An 18,758-nucleotide genomic window follows, 5' to 3' on the forward strand; every position below is an offset into this window, starting at 1 on the left:
CGGCCTCCGCTGCGATAACTTATATACCACGGGGGTGCCTGCCCGCTGCGCACTCGCGTATGCTCGGGCGCCTCGGAATGGCCCGCGTGCTGAGGCGAGCAATAACACCGTCCCCTCGCGCGAGACCGCTATCTTTAGCCGACCGACGGGGAGGGCCTGTGGCGCGGCCGCTGCAGCAGCAGCAGCCTTCTCCTTTGGCGACACGGCGCCCGCGCGAAGGAAGATAATTGACCTTGCGGGGTTCGTGGACCCGGCGGCGGTCGACGCAGCGAGGCGGCCTCCTGTCGCGTTCTGCGCCTATCCTTTCTGCACGCTTGGATCTTCCGAGCAGTCTGCGAAATCTGTGGGGAAGAGCGGGCCAAGTCGTAGGTCGCAGCCGAATAGAGCGAGCGCTCAAATTTTTGGGGAGTCGGTATTTTTCGGCACTTTAAGTACAGGGCGTGCGAATCGTCGGTCGAATCCGTCTGACCCCGATCCTTGACTGTTGTTTACTCTGGAGCGTTCTGCTGTTGGTCAAGGGTTTGATTCCCTGTTACGGCGGATATATGAAGAGGGCGGGGGGGGGTTGAGGAGGTGTATGGGACATTTCTCGTATACCTGGAGCCATCCATTCTGGCTGGCTTACAACGGCCAAGTTTTGGGCGTTGAAATATAGATCACCCAGTCACGCAAACGAATCGAGGACCGACTCCGATGACGATTAAAAGCCGAGCTTGATTAGACTTGCACGTTGATTCGATATATTAGCCTTAGGGTCACACAGTAATGCAACGATAGGGTATTGTGTCACATTTCTCAAGTACGGCATTATGTGCAGTCGTGACCAGCGACAAATTTCGTACAAGAATTCATCTATAGGGAAGCGTGGCGGAGCAATCGGTGAACTACCGCCCGGGAATCGCCAGTATACATAGATTCTTCCTCGGCAGCCGCTCAGCGTCTGTACATTCCAGTATTGTGTAAAAACTCAATTGGACTAGGCTTGTTATTTCATCATTCGGCAACTATAGCCCTGGGACGACTAAATACGAAGAGGATACATAACTCTCTCGTCGTGTTTCGTCGTCCCAGCGCTATATTTTCCCAGTGATTTGCGCATTCGACCCATTCGCGAAAGACAACATATAGGGTGTCCCAGCTAACGTTAGTCAAGTTGTTCAACAAAGGAAAATATTTAAAAAACACGGTGCAAGATACGATCGTAATACCTACGGTGTTCGGTCGTCGCACCTCTGACAACCGACCACAGCAGGTTTTATAATTGAACTTTGTACCGTCTTTTTAAAATATTTTTAAAGCTTTGTTAACGTTAGCTGGGCACAGCGGTATGGATGCTATTCGCTAAAGAGCCAGTGACCGCCATGTATCTGCCGTTTTAGACTAAAACAGCCTCCGCGGGAACCGTATTTATGTGTACCTTCGATGCGGCGTGGAATTTCACGGCGCGTGATGTCTGCGCTCTGTTCGAGGTCTGATTGCATTCGTTGGTTGTGATTATATTACTTTAAGCAGCGGCTAGACGCGGCGGAATACAGTTCGGCCTCGATTTCAGCGCGTGCGCTGGGCCTCACGAAAAGAGGCATCGACGCCGCGCAGGACACGTTCCTCGTGGCCCTCGATTAAGGCTCATTCAAACTAGGCTGACACGACACCGATTTTGGTCTGCCAACTGTTGGCGACAGCAGTTTACAGGACGGAAGACGCTGTGGCCCACAGTTTTAAGCAAGGAAAACGCTGTCGCCAACAGTAGGCCGACCAAAATCGGTGTCATGTCGGCCTATTGTGAATGAGCCTTTAGAGACCAGCATTTCGTATAGGTTTCCCGATTCGCGTCCGCTCGCGGGCGACCTCGCACTATTCTAGACACTATGAGCTATAATAGCGACACTATGAGGTCAAATGTCGTCATCTGGGAAAGATACGCGTCTGCTGTTGACGGTGGAACGAACACCCTTGGCATACCAAGGCCGCTTATGAAGCCATCTTGAAGCATCGGGTGCCTATAAGTAGCTTTATTTCGACGGCCTCGCCGGTTTTATGACGTCTTTGCGAGAAGCATTTGGTTATCGCGATACGGCGGCGGCCACGGCCGCTGTTTGAGGGCCCCTAGGCGCATTGTATAGCTTTTAACCGTTCTCGCGAGAAGGAAGAAAAATCAGAGCGACGGGAGCAGTCGCGCTATAGGCGAGCAAGGCCAACGGCTGGGTTGGACGACGGCGACGCGGCAGCGCTTCCTCGTTGCGCCGCTCGTCATATTGGAGGCTCCCGCCCGGAAGCGGGGGAGAAAAAAAGCCGGGATCCGCGAATCCGCCCGCCGAAGTCGCCGGTCGGTCTTCTTTGTGCGCGCTCTGGGAAGCGCGTGACTAGCAGGAGAGAGAAAAAAAAAAAAAAAAAAAAAAAAAAAAAAACACGTCGCCGTGAGACAAATGACTTCGCGTCGTCTTGTCACGCCGAACGGCGTATAGACCACCGTACTCCGCGCGTGCTCTATGTGCGCAGCGCGCTGCGTTCGGGTGGTCGCGTCGCTCGGCGCAGCGAAAGGAATAAGGGGGAGAGAATCGCGGCGGACGGGCGGGGAGAAAGAAAACACGAAGGATGATGTCGCGCTTGCACGCACGCACCTCGGTTTGTTTTGATATGCGGCGTGCGCGCGTAATTGCCTCGGGGAATGGGGGGAGGATGCGTCCGAAAATTTTTTTCCCGAGCTTCAGTGCGCGCTGACTGGCCGGCCTTGAGACGTGTTCGCATTTGTGTGCGGCGCAGTGTCGCACACGAAATGACTAGAAGCAGTCGGGACAGATTCTTCGGGCCGCCGCTCTCCAGGTATACTTGTGGATCGGCGAGAAAGTTTTTAGGTATAGCGTAAATGTTCTGTTTAGAGGAAGAGCGAGTAGTCTATACCTTGTACACATTTAGTACACTGTAGCCTCGTGAGCTTCGGCGGCACCATCTTGGATGTCCGGAAAGCGCCTGCCCCGTCTGGAGCGAAACTCGGGAGTTTCAGCAAGCGCCGCGAAAGAAATCCGGCCAGAAATCGAATGCGGTGCACGTTTGTGCATTCATGCGACCATTGCGTGGCCTGTCGCATGTCGGCTCGCACGCGAAGACACGCCGCCTTTCGCGCCGAGGTGCGGAAATGGCTTCTTTGTTTATTATTTTCTTATTCCCGATTCTCTCCGTTCCGCGCCATTTACTTGCACGTCACTACGCCGCCGTTATCACCGGGACAGACCACTGGGCGCGGTGGATGATAAGCGTAGAATGGAATTGCCTAAGAATGGTTAGAAAATGCGGTCCTGCGCTTTTCCTCCAGCTTCATAGACGGTATAGCTTCATCTGTAAGGGCTGCCATCAGAGTAGCCCTCATGCCTAAGCGTTTCGGCTGTGGTCGCTATTTTGGCGCGCACATTTACCGCTAAAATTTAGCCGTTGTCGCGCAAGTTGTCGTCAACCGCGAGGTCGCCCTATGAAAAGCGCGGCATCTGCCTGCGCTCCGATTCGTTCCTGCAGATGGCGCCTGGTTTATTCGCGTGCCGAATGCGGCACGCGAACGCGGCACGCGAATTCGGCACGCGCGTGCAGAATGCGAAACGCGCGCTGTGCTGCTCGCGACCGGCAGAATTGCGTGATCGCATCGGCGTTCCATTTTTTTTTTTCTTTTGTCTTCGTCCTCGGGCCAGCCACCGTTGGACAGGGCGAAAAGGAGAGCGAGTCCTCATGGGAAGGCGCCCGATGCGCACGTGTTTGCACTGAGCGATCGTTGTCTCTAGAGCGCGTGATTACACTCTACAGGCAGTGTGGCCCGCGCATTGTGGCATATAGCTCCGTGACGTGTGCGTGTTCAACATGTGTGCAGGGTTGGTGGGCTGCCTCAGCGAACGATGCCGGGCGCGAGGCTGGCCGACCTCAACTCGGTCATCACGTGTGTGCTGTGCGGCGGCTACCTGGTGAACGCCACCACGCTCGTCGAGTGCCTACACTCGTGTGAGTATGCACGCGTGTCTTTTCGGCTCGACTGCATACGTGAACGAGAATATAACGGTGTGCGATTATGTAGACCAGATGTGCAGTGCAGGTGATGTGGAGAACAGTAAGTGCTTGTTGTCGCCATGAGTAGCTAAGCTTAACGCATCCGCCTCAAACGATGAGAAAAAGGGTCGTACTAGCAAACTTTGATGGTGGATGTCATCCAGTATTGAAGCTCTGTAGGTGGCTTTCTATCCTGGCGTCCCTTCCGGTTTTGAAGTCCTCCTGGCCACAGTGCCGATGTGCACGTCGCGTTAATTTTACACGCCAGAGAATGCGCCTGAAACGTCAACACTAAAACGTGAATATAGCACGGTAACGTTTTCTGTGCGCAAGGCGCACGCCAGCCTCCACTTCGCTCCGTCTTTGCTCTGTGCACGATGAGCACGAGGAAAGTCTGTGTGGTACAAGACCTACCTCGCAAGTTGACCTCTCAACTTAGGAAGCGCCTTAAGTCGAATCGTACGGAGAGCGTTCTCCTGCAAACGATTACCACTGGCAAATAACCGAATCCTGGGCGCAAGTTTGGCATAAGTTCATCTTCATGTCAAGAGACGCAGTATAGCACACGAACACCGGTGTTTGTCAGCTGTACTGTGTCGCTTGTTTATCGGCGCTTTGTTCCGATGATGGCCAGTGTGTGTCATGTATACAGCTGGTCACGTCTCAACTAGCTTTTTATTTTTTTCTACGTTAGTGCAATGTATAACGGGACAGGCAAACTAAACAGCAGCGTCACCTGGAAAGTGTATAGGGCTCTGTGCACTTGCCCGGTATAATAGTCGTTCCACAACTCGTTATCGACAGTTATACTGTCTTGCAGTACAAAGATGGCCACTTTTATTGGGCGCTGTATATATGAGCAGATGCGATAACCACCTTCTTTTCCTTTATACCCTCGCCCCGTGTTGCAGTCTGCAAAGTGTGCATCGTGCAATTCCTGGCCACCAGTCATCTGTGCCCCATCTGCGACGTTCCAGTGCACAAGACGAAGCCGCATCAATCCATTCGGTAAGGAGCATGCACCTTTGCCCCTGAGCTTGCGCGCGAGCTTGCTTTGCGCATGCAAGACAAGCGGATTTGCTCCGCTTAGCATGTCGGGGGGTAAGCGGAAGCACTCGGGCGTGACGTCACGTACAGAAAAAAAAAAGTTATTTTGTACACTTACTATTGTCGACAACAGCCGGTTCGTGTTACATCATCTTGCAGCACGCTGATGCCTTTTTATTTTTATTTTTTCATAAAGTATAAATGGAAATTGGATAAATTCTGTAAGTAAAGTTTTAAGCTACAGAAACTCAGTAGGAAATGTACAGAACGTCAACGAGGGTGTTTTTTAAAGTGTGTTTTCGAGTAGCGTGCGACTCCGTGGCTACTGTTACAAACGTCACCGATTACTCCGGCAACTCCCGCGAGGTTGCACGAATTTACACGTTACGCGTCATTACCCTGCCATTTTGCCGTGTAGTGTAATGCGTTTTTCATTGTGTCATAAGGCTTACGAAACTAGGCACAGCGTTACATGAGATTTTCTTTTTTTTATGTAACGCAATTGTGCGCGTATAGCTTTTCGTGTTTGCTCCCTCCAGTGCAGTGAGGCGAATGTTTACGCAGTGATTAGGCATGCATATGTAGCAGTGGCGTAGCCAGAAATTTTGTTCGGGGGGGGGGGCTCAGGTTAAAGCGCGGCCTCCTCCTTATAGAAGTTGTCGAGGGATCAAATACATGAATAATAACTGCATTGCCAATGCCATTGTATATTAGATGCTGCAAACGAATTATTGAACGCTACGCACTGTCAAGTAAAATATGTATTTTTTCATAAAAGGATATATTCGGATGCCCTCAAAGTTCTGGCAGAAATAACTGATATCAATGCGGCCGCGTTTTTTTTTTTGTCTATTTAATAAGATAAGAAAACATCACACGGACATTAGAACTATATCAGTTCGAAACCAGCAAAGCAGTGTATACAGCTGATATGAAGAACGTAAAGGCCATGAAATGAATAAGTTGAGGACAAATATTTTGATGAATCTTCGTCATTCAAGAACCTTGTTTACATTTTTGAACATATGCAACGGCCAGCAAAAAAACCTCAATGACGCTGTTCGTCGTTGCAATAGATTGCGCAGGAGCAGCTGTTACCGGTCGTATATTGTAATTACGCCGAGATTATGCTCGCAACAGTGAGTAGAAATGAAAAGTAGGAGAGAGAGAGAGAGAAGTCATAAGGGAAAGGCAGGGAGGTTAACCATGCTGAGCCCGGTAGGCTACCCTGCACGGGGGAAGGGGGAGAAGGGATTGAAAGAGAAGCAAGAGAGAAGTTCACACGTTGCACATTTACAGTTAAGCGTTCATCGCTGAGTTTCGTCACAAGCGGTCATACAGGCTTGCGCACTTCAAAAAACACAGCAGCGCCTTTGTAGCCCTGCACACAGCAGACGCACGAGGCCACGCGCCCAAGATCTTTTCCTCCGTAAAAGGCCTGTCGTCTAAGTGCCCCAAAGCCGTCCGAAGCGCAATCCTCTCATCTTCGTATCTGTGAAAGTCACATAAAAGTAGGAGCTCTGCAAAATATACATTAGAAATGCGAAGATAGAATGGAATATACAAATGCGAAGATACAACTCGCTAAAGGGGAAAAAAGAGTCGCTGGAAACAAAGTTCACTGCTTGTATACACAACACCTCGCAACACGATATTTAAATATACGTCTAAGTCTCCAATAAATTTACGTATTTAAGCAAACGTCACTGTATATTATGCGTCAAACAAGACAAATAAACACGTTGCGGAGTCAGAGATAGTAAACTTCGCGCACAGAAAGACAGATGATCTAGGCAAGAACAAAACTATGATCGCAGAAATCGTGATATGTACTGGGGCCATGCAGCGGTCGCGACAGCACCATACAGGTAGAATAATAGAGGAATAATGCAGAAATCAGTAAGAAAATGTGTAATTTAACTGCCTGCACAGCGGCAACAATTATTCTGCACCCAAAATAAAAGGATGGTTTTGCTTCGTTTCAAAAAAGAAGTAAAAGCAGGTAGCTAAAAAGGAAAGAAAAGGACAAACGAAAGCCACAGATGATGCGGCAAGTTACTACCCAATATCCGAGTGTGTTTTTGGCAAACGCCGCGTGGGCCGGGCTTTCAATGAGCAAGGTCGGTCAACATTGGTTATTGATGTCCTCGTAATTTTCGTATTCGCATGATAATTTTGATCATGATGCTAACTGCTAGAATAAACGGCTAAAATTTCTGCGGTTTTAAAAGCTAACGAACAGTCCTACGTTTTCATAATTACGAGATTATGGACGTGAAGGAACAGAGCTTTTTATTTGCATTGATTTTTGCTGCTTCGCTATCTAAAGGACAAACTTCTCTCGGTGGGGAAGTTGAGCGTAGCGGTCAATGACTTCGGTCACGTTGATGCCGACGTCTCTGTGGGTGCATAGAAGCACCAGTCTAACCATGCGTTCCACAGACATCGTAGAGCGCAAGTAGTTTTTTAGTAAACTCTTGTTAAAAATATTCTTTCTGCGCTGGCAGTGGTCACTGGAAGGGTGACTAGAATCGGGAACAGTTTGTACACATTTACATAGAACCTGCAATCGCAAAGGGAGGGGGCATCTATTTCGGTGCTAAAACCTAAAAACACTCCCTCGATGTCGTTGGCATCCTTGTTTAGGTACATTGCACAAACAGTAGGCTGTTCGATTCCAGTGATGTCCGTCGTTTCGTCAGGACGTATGGAGAAGCAGCCTGCTTTTGCAACTAGGCTTTCTTTGATAATTTCGCCCCAAATTTCTATAATTTGGTTTTGTGCATCTGGGCTTAAATACGAGGCATTACTGGGGCAACTTTCCAAATGGTTCTTCAGATATGTATCTCCACAATCAGCTCGCATGCGAAGAAGCGCTCTGAAAATACCTGTATTTTCAGCGGGGCCTATGCTTAAATCCATAGGACCACTGTCCCTGTGGCCAACGAGAGCCAGACCTTGTAGCCCGCAAAAAGAATTTCCTCAATAATAGGCCATTTCCTTTCTCCTGTTTTCTCAAATTTTACTTTGCCTGCCCTGGTCCAGCTGATCGATCACATTGGGCACGCGTCCTGAAAATGTTTGAAGAAAATTATCAGCTGCTAGCTCACAGTCACGGTAATATTTAGTATTTTCGTGCGAGTGGAAGATTGCGAGCGCGCGCTTCCATTTATGGAACGGCTTGGGTACGAGGGCTCCAGTGCACGCATGTTGGTCCAAGTTTATAACAGCATTAACCCCATAAAGTTCTAGAATTGAAAATCTTTTAAAGCACGCCTTTGGAAATGTCAGTGCACCTTTCGCGTCAAAAGTTTATGAGAACGTTACACCCATACAGTTTCGGAATTGCAATCCATGCACTCCATAGATTCCGCGGCCACTGCGACATGCCGCAACGCGCCCGCTCGCTATCGAAAAGCCCTTGAAAGTTTGTGCTCGGATGGGGCTCCTTGCGGTACGTGACTCCAGGTGCCCTGAAATCCACCCCAGGTGCCAAGAATCCAGTCCGAGTTCGGAATGTTCGTGCCAAACTGTCTTTCGAGCGTGAAAAAGACATTGTAGACAGAATGCAGAATGATTGAACATAGCTCGCCTACACGAACATGTCGCAGCCTATGACACTAGGACACCTGAACAATGGAACATTCCGCACTCAAGAACGAATTATGGTCAACAAATGCTTCGACATACACTTCCGACTTTACTCAATAACCTCGCCTTACGAGAAATAGACCTTCTGTCCTTATGCAGCCTGCACAACTACTTTCAGTCAAAGTAATCCTTGTTGTTTAATGAGTTTGTTCATATGCAATACTCTATGACTTTTCCCCCCTTTATTTGCTTTAGTTTATGCTGCACTGAATATAGTGCTATGTTATGTTTTTTTTTTTTTCCCTATTTTTCTTCCTGTTTTTGTAAATTGACACCTTCCCATCTGTTTACTCACATGTGAGCGCCCGACGCCCTCTGTTGCCTTTGATGGGTTTTTGGGCTGGTCAAGTTGCCAGCGTGCAACTTTTTATCCAGAACCCCACCATGTAATTCTTTTCGTGGAAAATAAATAATAATAATAATAATAATAATTATTATTATTATTATTATTATTATTATTATTATTATTATTCCCAGCGTCGGTGGTAGTTTTGGTCGGCGGTGCATGCCGGCACGAAAAAATTTCGGGGGGGGGGGCTGAAGCCCCATCAGCCCCCCCCCCCCCCCCCTGGCTACGCGCCTGATATGTAGTTCTTATACTGCATGAAAAATCGGAGCCTGTAATTACGGCATGACGCTGTCTCTCTCACGACATTTTTCAAAACCCGTTTTCCTTTATAATGTGCCCTTATGCAGGCTATAGTTAGCAGTGGCATGTTGTGCATATCCTTGCTTATTTCTTTGCAGGATTGACGATACCCTCCAGAATATTGTGTACAAGGTCGTTCCTGGACTTTACCAGAGTAAGAAAACGTTGCTATATAAGTAACCGTGTGTGCGAAAAAGCGCACCTGAAGTGAGACATATAGTAGCAGCATGTTACATGTATGGCGACTTAGCTATAAATGCGACTTCAATCGACTTAGCTGAACTTTACTAGCCGCCATTGATTTGTCTTGCGCTGTAACTGTGAAGGATCGGTGCTTGCGCTTTGATACACAGTCACGCTGTTCCGCCTCACCGTCGGCAACATTTCGGTGCATCTGACAAGCTCGCGGAAGGGTGACGGCTGTACAGCATGTCACAATAATACGCCTTTGCAAAAATCGTACATCCATGGAACACCACAGGGAGAAGAGAAAAACGTTATAGAAACTCATTAGGAATGCCTTATAATGTCAGAATAATTTTTTGTGGGGGCTGGCCACCGAGTCTGTCTATCCTGTGGTGATGCCGTTATGCCTCTGCTGGAGTTCCGAAGTCCCGGAAGGCCGATAACAACCGTTGACACTCTTTGGATTGCATTAAGCGGCCGCCACGAGTAGCATATTTCTGGCCTATATTTCCTGCGCGGTGTCGGCTCCTCTGTAACAGGAGTCCGTGCATCGCGCGACGACTCTGTTGTGATTGTAGCTGAATGATATTCCACGTGATCGTAATTTAAACGTGAATTTAAGCACTGAACGCGCTTCACTCATGATTACAGTGTCGGCGTAACGCGCCGGTAAATAGATTGTCCTGCATGTGCCGAGCTGAAAGCATGGCATCGAAATACCTGCCACGGGGTGGTCGCCCCCTTAGCAGCTACACTGCGTACACACGCGCAGGGTCAGTTGTGGTGGCACGCTGTAGGCTCTGTTGTTTTTGCAGAAGTGGTTGCGAGAAATCCCGTGTTGTTGTAAACACTGAAAACAATTATATATTTGTGTACATTTTCCTTTCTTCTCCGCAGAGGAAATGAAGAAGAGGCGTGACTTCTACGAGAAGCACACGGAGCACGGTAGGTGTTCGTATTTGCTGACTCGAGCACGTGGCTAGCGCGTTGCTATATTGCAAGTTTAGGAAACGGTATACAAGAGTTGGTGGTGAAAGCGAACGCCCAGCATCAAGTAGAGGAGAGAGTATGCGATGTTTTGCTAAGTTCAGCAAGTTTTCTTTTTTTTTTTCTTCCCCTTCCTTTCTTTTTTCATTCTTTTTGTTGTATTTCTATAGCGCATGATAGGCATCTCCTTGGTAAGATCGACCGACATGTGTGGGATGCCACATTCGCCAAATTCCACGAGAGGTCTGTTCGTCTACAAACCAGTTGGTGGTCGTGACGTGCTGCTGTGCAAACCGATAGCAGGCAGCGGGCGTATGAAAGTACTATTGTATATAGCGGGTGCTTGGTCAAGCCTATAGCCAGTCACGTATGTTTGCAGAAGGCAACGTACTTGTCCTCCAAATCGACCTCGCTTGGCCCCTCGGCCAGTGGCACGTGATCGCTCCGTCACTGCCGTCGATTTGCTGGTTATGTCGACCTTTTGAGTAGCTAGCCGTAGCATTTGGCCAAACATTCTCCACCCTTACCGGTGGATCGCGAACATTTTTCGCGCTGTATTGTCGCACATAGTTTGGTCAACATTGACCGTTTTTGTCGTGCTTCCGTTCACCGCAGACGCGCACGTGACTTGTCCCGAAGATCGGGGAATCGTGGACGGCTCCAGCCGGATCATCTTCAGCCCTGACGACACCATCAGCCTCTCCCTGGAGTACAGCACTGGGTAAGCGACATCTTCGCATCCGCTGTGTGCTGCTCAAGTCCATGAAGATGTACAGATAAATAGATTCACGCAGTCCTTGAGCGGTTTCGACGAGGCACTTCGGTGTCTGCGGTCGCAACGTCCACTGTTGCCCGCTGATACTGAGATTCGCGTAGCTACAGCGAGATGGCACAGCGCTTGCCGTTCAGAACGCATACCGTCGACATATAAGTGCATTGTTATAATTTTGGAAGGCGCCACGGGAACAAGTTTGTAAAATATTGCTAGTTTTGTCGGAACATCGACGTTATTTCTGTCTATATTTCTTTTTGTTCTTAAATTCAGCGCTTAACAATAGCCCGATGCACAGCTTGAACGTTTGTCATCCGTGCTGGAAAAACAAAAGAGGGAGGGAAAACGGACATAACAAAAGTATGCAACGAACGAGTGAAGTCGCTCGACAAAATGCTCCCAGTCTCGGCTGCCCACTCGTTGCACGCCTGTGTGCGTAACTTAGTTCTGCATTTGTTCGTGCTCCCTATAATAGGCAGCTGCTTTGGGTGCAACTCAGTACGCCGTGACGGCGGCCCGCTCGCGCGCTAGTGACGCACTTGTTGGCGCCACACGGAAGCGTATATAACCTCCGAGGCACGTCACGCGTTGAGGCGTTTGTCGTAGTTGCGCAATAGCTGACGTCATCGAGTAGGCGGTCGTGACGTTGACGTCCACATTTCATTCAATCGATCCCGCGTGCTCTTCCCCCGCACCCACTGCCTCCCTCCCCCACACCCCCGCGTAGTTGCCGCCGCTGCTGGCGGGTGCCGACTGGGAGACACGCGTCCTCCGCCGCAATCGATCCACGCTGCAGCGAAGCTGCGGCGAGCACCGCGTGGCGCCCCGGCGGCTCTAAAACTAAGCCACGCTCTTTCCTTCTCCGTCCTGCTCCTGCCGTGTTGTTTCATATCTTCATCCCCGTCCCTCTTCCTACATTACGCTGGTTTCCTCTCTCTCTCTATCCACAGCCTTGGACGGAGAGTAAGCGTGGCTGCAATAAAAGCGTGCGTGCGTGCGTGCGTTAGCGTACGCGGTGTGTACAGACGGCGGCGATGCTTGTGCGTGAGCTCGCACGTTGCTATCGACGGCGTCGACGCGCAGCGCCGGCGTTTTTCGCGCCAGGCACGCGGCAGCAGTGGCCGTTCGCTAAACGGTGGAGGGGGGAATGAGAAGAGCAGTGGGCGACTGTTTATCTCAATTGGGTTGTGGCCGTATAAAATGCGTCCTCGGGGGGTGCTCTTCTTCCGTCCCGCTCGCGCGATGTGGAGTTGTTGGCGGCTGCCGCCGCCTTCTCCGCCGTTTGGCAGACCACGTGTCGGCCCTTCATTCTTTCTGCCGCTTTTTCCAAGCGGGCGTCGGCGTCTGTCGCAGCTCGCTGCAGCGGAAGTAGAATATAAGTAGTATAGAATAAGAAGGGTAGAAAATACAGGAGTCCTTTCGGGCACATGAATATGGCAGTGCAAGTATTTTTACACCTCGCAGTAAATCTGCAACCGCCTTCGCTTAAATGTACAGGCTTTCGTAAACTTGCTAACCAGTTGTGGCCACTTCATCAGCACCTTTGACTGCACTGCATGCGGTTTTTATCTTCACATCATGGGCCTTGGGAAAAGGATCACACGTTATGCACAGTTACAAGTATATAGTTCCAGTTCAGTTTGTGAGCGATCGCTGGTTATACACTAAGTATTCAGCGGTCCTTTGTTGTTCAGAGCGCAGTGTCGGTTGTCGACATTCGGTCATTGCTTGTACTGAAGAGCGCTGTTTGTATGTTTTCTTGCAGCAAGCAAGAACAGGTGGCAACATCGGGTGAGAAGAGCAAAGGAACGTCTACCGACTCTGGAAGTGAAACGGTAAGGACACGGCTTCCGCCGCTCTACGCTTTAACTTATTCTCTGTTGACTTATCCTGCAGTTTCGCGAAGGCTTACTTCAGGCCGTCTCTTAGGACGGTTTGAAGCTAGCAAGAGTAACCAACAGCCACGAGGAGTTTCTGGGTTGGTGCCATTAAGAACTGTACATTACGAAACAATTACCACAAAGACAGGGCAAATCTGTTATTAACTTGTAGTCCATCTGTCTCTTAGAAGGGCGTTGAATTGAGCTAGCTGGTAAGGATTCATTTTGCTCGCTCTGTGTTAGGGAAATCAATTGCCACACCCATACAGTGCTCAGTCGCTCACTGTTTCTCGTGCGGCACACATTTTAGCTTTTAGACATATTCGTGTTCGCAAACTGCGTCCCCGCACACTGTTAACACGCGCGACGCCTCAAGTTTCTGTACTTTTGCACTGTTCATTATAGCAGTGCGTGGCCGGCGCATTTGCATCCGAACTCCGGACGCGTGCGTGGGTGCAGAAATATATCGTAAAATTTTAATGCGCACGCACACAAAAAGCAACAAAGACTTGTTGCGGACACGATGGACATGCTGTGCGTACTGTTTGTTCTTCGGGCGAAAGCTACAGCTGGGGCAGTGGGCGCGCTCTGCCTTCCCTTCTCGCTAAGCGGGGAGGGCCCTTCCGCCGTGGTTTCGCGCCGCAGGGCGGCCCCGCGATCGATGCGCCATGGACCGCGCGGGAAGGAAGGGGTCGCGCGTGTAGGGAGATTGTTGGCCCGTTCGAAAGTCGCGCACATACCGTGGGGGCGGGGGATGCGTGATGTGTTCCGGGGGCCGCGAGGACGAAAGCATGATGTCCAGTACAGATTACTTTCCTCGTAGCAAGACGACGAGTTCTAGGAAATGCTCGTTGACCTCTCTCTTCCGCGAGAGCACACTGGCGCGAGTGTTGAGTGCGAGCTTCTAACGTTTCAGAGGTGGTTTGGTTTGTATAAACCGCAATGGCGTTGTCCCTTCGAATGCACATTTGCGTTTGCCTTTCGCAAGCCTCTAAATTTTTGCCCGTCTAACATCAAGGGGTGAGGGGTTGTGAAGTTCAGCGCGCGGGGCCTAGTGTGGTTGTTGGTGCCCATTGCAACTCATTCCCGTGTCCTTCTCTTCCTGGCTCCCCTCTCTTCCCCCCCCTCCCCAATTTCTTCCTCCCACTCCGTGGTACCCCTGCTGACCGCTTCCGGTGGAGAACAGGAGGTGGTTCCGAAGCGCTTCCTCAACTGCCCGGCGGCCTTCACCATCAGCCATCTGCAGAAGTTCATCCGCATGAAGTACAGCCTGGCACCCCAGTACCAGGTGGGTTCACTCCTCCCTCAACCTCCCTGCGTATATGCCGGACCTCCCCCCACTTCATGTTCGAACGCGTTTCTTTTTTAATATTTTCGCTTCTTGGTGTCAATAAGACGAGGTGTCGAAGGGCACTCTAAGGATGTGCTGACAGGCTAATGGCCTTAGCATTGATTATTGTTTAGAAGAGCGATGAATTGGGCTAGTTGGTGTCACTTCATGTCCACCTTATGACCAGTGTTTGTTTCGTCCCTGTTGCGTCCTACAGTACTTAACGCAAGAAAAATGAATTGATTATGCATATGGTGCACAGTGCGCACAGACAATGGAGGAAGGTTGTCGGAAATATTGAGCGAGCTTGGTTTTCTAATTGGTTCCTCTTATCCTGTAACATGCGTAAAAAAGTCTGAAGGGGCCTTCTTTATCGCGTTTGTTTTAGCGAAATGGACCCTGCTACTGACTGAGCATGGTTGTTTGGAAGGGTAGTGGGGCGGTGGAGGCGAATGGGCCGATACGGGTGAAAACGCGTCGACTCGTTGTGTATCACGCTTGGTTGCGACATGAAGCTGAATCAAAGGCATACGGCGTTTGGGCGGCGGTAAAGTACCAGACGAGGTCGGAGCGTGCACGAGTGCGAGGAATGGATGAAGCGCGGACGTTGCTTTCAGTTTCAAACTTGAATACAGAATAGAGGCCGGCGTTGCGAGCCTTTGCAGCGTGCCGTTGGAAAGGCTTGAGACGTCGCCGCTTTCCTTCCTGACAGCGTGTTTTATTTTTTTATAATGAGTTTTTTTTCCCAGACTCGGGACTCTTGTGTTGGCGTGCGACCGCGCGTACCGGGAGAAACGGCTATTCGTTCTGCCCTTCCGCGGACCGGGTGGCCGCCTGTGTGTGCGGCAGCGCTCGCTTCCCTGCTGCGGTTCGCGGTATACTGTCACCGCTGTGTGCGACGGTGCGGGAGGCGGACGACCGACGAGGCTTTTCCCGCTGCCCCGACGGCGTCGGATCGCTCGTGTACACTCGGCGTTTCCTCCTCTTCGAGGAGCATAGGCAAATACGCGCTGCGTCAGAGATGGAATGCCATGTGGCGTATGGCAACGTTTGCGCAGTGCGTGCGCATGGCAGCCGTGACTGTCGCGAGCCAACGTCTTGCATGCCCAATGTACGCCGCGCGTCTTCTGTTGCGAAGAGTGCGTCATGGAGAACGAGGGAGCGCTGTTAGCGCAGTTGTGTCGGTGTCGGGCGCAAACTGTACGAGGTCGTGACATAGCTGGTGTCGTCTGGGTGCATTTGTCGCTATATATTTGTTCATTTTGAGCTTAAAGGGACTGACAACCGATATTTGTGGACCCAGTTTTTTATGGCGCAACGAAAAGCTCACCCTCGGAAGTGTTTACATCTGCAGCGGTTACTTCCAAAAGTGCGTGGATATTCTGTAAGCAGAATTTTTCGATCTGAGCAGCCTCTAAAAAATAAGAGTCCCTCCTCCAGCAACGCTGAGAAGTGATAGCGATGCCGATAGCCCGCCTCGCAAATTGTGAAAGCCGCCCATCGCCCTGCTTTCACTGGAGAAAGTGCAACTGTGGTTAACCACCTATGTTGTTAATTTCGAGCCACTTTCAAAGGTAAATAGACTGGTACAATAAGTTTGCGTTGCTGTACAGACCTGTATTATAGCTGCACCGCGTTTTTTCCCAAGTACACGCCTACGTCATGGCTGGCTGGCCCCCGTCACCGTTATTCAGTCGATAGACGAGCCAAGCCAAGTCATGGAAAACGAAGGCGAAGGCAGCGCCACTTTTCTACTCACTACAAACGAAGGTTTATCTGCACATTGCAAGTTAGAAAAAATTATAATAGAAACAATGTTACTGCATTTCAATATTAATAAAAAGACCAGGGACAGCATACACTGGTAGCAAGTCACGTGGTAGACCTCTTAAATAGGTTCATGTTTTTGCCGCATGGGGCGCCAAAGGTCATTTTTCACGACTTTTAGTGCAGAATTAAAAATATAAATCCACGCTTAATAAGAAAAACAGGGCCCGTTCTAGCCAATACGATACACGATCTTTCCATCCGCGGGGTTATCTCAATCAATGTTCTGAGCGGTTGTCTGTCCCTTTAAGGCCATGGAAGGGAATAGCGCAGGGATTCCTTCCTCCAGATTCTGGCCCTTACTTATCAGGAACCGCTCGCGGCCGGCCGATTTATGCGATAGCGTGGGCAGGGTGTTGCTAACACCACCTAGATAGCGCATGACGTCATGCTACCTGGCCCGAAATTTTCATTGCCAAGGCTGGCGTGACGAAAGCGGTGACGTCAAAATCACCACGACTTACTCGGCAGCATCCCCGTGTAGATTCTATGGCAGTCGGGCCAGGTAGCATTACGCCATGGGTCTGAACAGGCCTTGTGCTATCTAGGTGGTGTTGATGCTGCTCGGACCGCTGGCCAGGCGCGAAAAGGAATGACATTGTATCCCCGCCCATTTTTACGGGAATTAAAAAGAAATAAAGCTGCAGCCGCATGGTGACACAGTTTTTCTTTTTTTCGTCACGATGAAAGTCATCCACTGCGCAGCTGCTAGGCGTCGCAAAAGCGCTAATGGATCGAACGAGCTCGCTTTCATTTTCGTCAAACAAAAGAAGCCACCGAGCAGAGAGAAATCAACGGCGACGCGCTATGCATGCAGAGAGACACTGAGAACGGCGCTTCGCGTATACACTGCCACGCGTGGCGGACCTTTTCATTTGCCCGAAAGAGTCGGTAGGGAGGGGGGGGGGGGGGGGGGGAGATGAGCAGTAATAGGCCTCCGCTCCCTTTCTTTCCTTCTTTCTTTTCTGCGTGCCCTCATCTTGTGTCAGCGCAGTCCCCCAGATGACCCTAAAGTTCGTTTGCTTGCGCGGGAGGATGGTGGGACCGGTTTGGTGCGAAGACAATAGCACCGCCGCGGTGACTGAGATATGGATGCCGACGGCCAAGAGAGCGCGCGCGCGCATATGCGAAGAGGGATCCCACGCTCGGGACGACGTGGCGTAGCCTCCGCCGCCGCCGCGCGCACGCCGAGAATAAAGTCGACTGCTTGCGGTTCTGAGAAGTCATCATATGCTCGGGAGCTCATCATCCGCTGCGCGCGCGAATTCCATTCATAGAGATGTGCTCCTGTCTTTCACCCCCTCTCGCTTTTGTTGACCGCAACTTTTGATACTGTGTTGATCATATATAAGCTGTAGGAACTTGCTCCTACCATTTTCTGTGATTGCTTTACTAGAACGAAATGTCCTCTCGCAGGCGTTGCGCGTATTTCCCAAAATGAAAAGGCGCGATTTGATACTCTTGTGTTTGCAGTTGTCACGCAATATAGCCACGTTCCGAATAGGAGAAGGGTTATTTTTTTTTTTTTTTTCGCACTGTTCTCCAAAACTTCTTTTCAAGTCTTGCTGTCGTGTTAAAGACACATAGTTGACGCTTGGCTTTGTATTGACGGTCAGTCTGGCGGGGTTCAAATTGGGGTGGCGTCGGCGATCCCGCGGTTATGTATTATTATGAGTCGGATGGCGCGAAAGTGCTTTGCCCGGGCTTTCTGTTTGCGAGATGTCGCGCTAAATGTTGGGCCAACCATATCGAGATGTCGGTGGCCCTCTGGTTGTTTTGTGCGTGCTAGGCGCAGTGAGCTTCGTTTCTGAGTGCTCGTAAATCGAAGTTGAAAGCAGCTGAATTTCTAAGCTAACTTATCACCATATTCCCCACAAAAGAACGTACGTTGCGTATATCAGGAGATGATTATTAATAGTGTCCATGTGGTATTGCCGGGAGAATACACGAATGAACTCACACGTGACGCCAAATCCTTTACTATCTGCGCAATCAGGCCACAAATGACTATTAGATGATCGACGCAAAAAGCGCGAGATTAAGGCGGTCTCAAGAAAGAATATGCGGCGGGCACTACGAACCAACTGTGAGCAAATTCGCCGCGCATCTCGCCGTACCATAAGCGTAGACTCTCCGAGTGCGATGACCGCTCACTCTTCGTCGATGGCGAGGCGGCAACCAGCGGGTCTTCGTCACGGACCGCGGCGCAATATCAGAATCGCTTGTGCCAGCGTTCCTCTTGTCGCTAAGTACGTGTGGCTCTCCACGCAACGCTTTCTGCCCGTCGTCGTAGCGCATCACTGGCGTCTTGTGTGTGCTGCGCATCCATACACATTCTAGGAACATTCGTGGGAGAACTAAACGGTGTAGCGGACGATCTCGCAAGTGGTGCCTACAGCA

The 18,758-nt window shown here is 50.3% G+C and overlaps 1 protein-coding gene across 2 annotated transcripts in view; it reads left to right on the forward strand.

Annotated features, from left to right (window-relative positions):
* Positions 1–18,758, forward strand: part of LOC119442278 (polycomb group RING finger protein 2-like) — a 63,333-nt gene that overhangs the window by 39,885 nt on the left and 4,690 nt on the right. Inside the window, exons 1-8 of one of the 2 annotated variants that reach the window (XM_049662018.1) lie at positions 2,746–2,823; positions 3,857–3,984; positions 4,941–5,037; positions 9,475–9,530; positions 10,460–10,507; positions 11,165–11,270; positions 13,087–13,156; positions 14,388–14,489. In XM_049662018.1, coding sequence (XP_049517975.1) covers positions 2,777–2,823; positions 3,857–3,984; positions 4,941–5,037; positions 9,475–9,530; positions 10,460–10,507; positions 11,165–11,270; positions 13,087–13,156; positions 14,388–14,489 — 654 coding nt within the window. In that variant the 5' untranslated portion in view covers positions 2,746–2,776. Of the gene's footprint in view, positions 1–2,745; positions 2,824–3,856; positions 3,985–4,940; positions 5,038–9,474; positions 9,531–10,459; positions 10,508–11,164; positions 11,271–13,086; positions 13,157–14,387; positions 14,490–18,758 lie in introns of those variants that run through there. The other variant, XM_037707095.2, reaches the window with a different exon arrangement.

The sequence above is a fragment of the Dermacentor silvarum genome, chromosome 2, assembly GCF_013339745.2.
Source record: "Dermacentor silvarum isolate Dsil-2018 chromosome 2, BIME_Dsil_1.4, whole genome shotgun sequence".
Classification (NCBI taxonomy): domain Eukaryota; kingdom Metazoa; phylum Arthropoda; class Arachnida; order Ixodida; family Ixodidae; genus Dermacentor; species Dermacentor silvarum.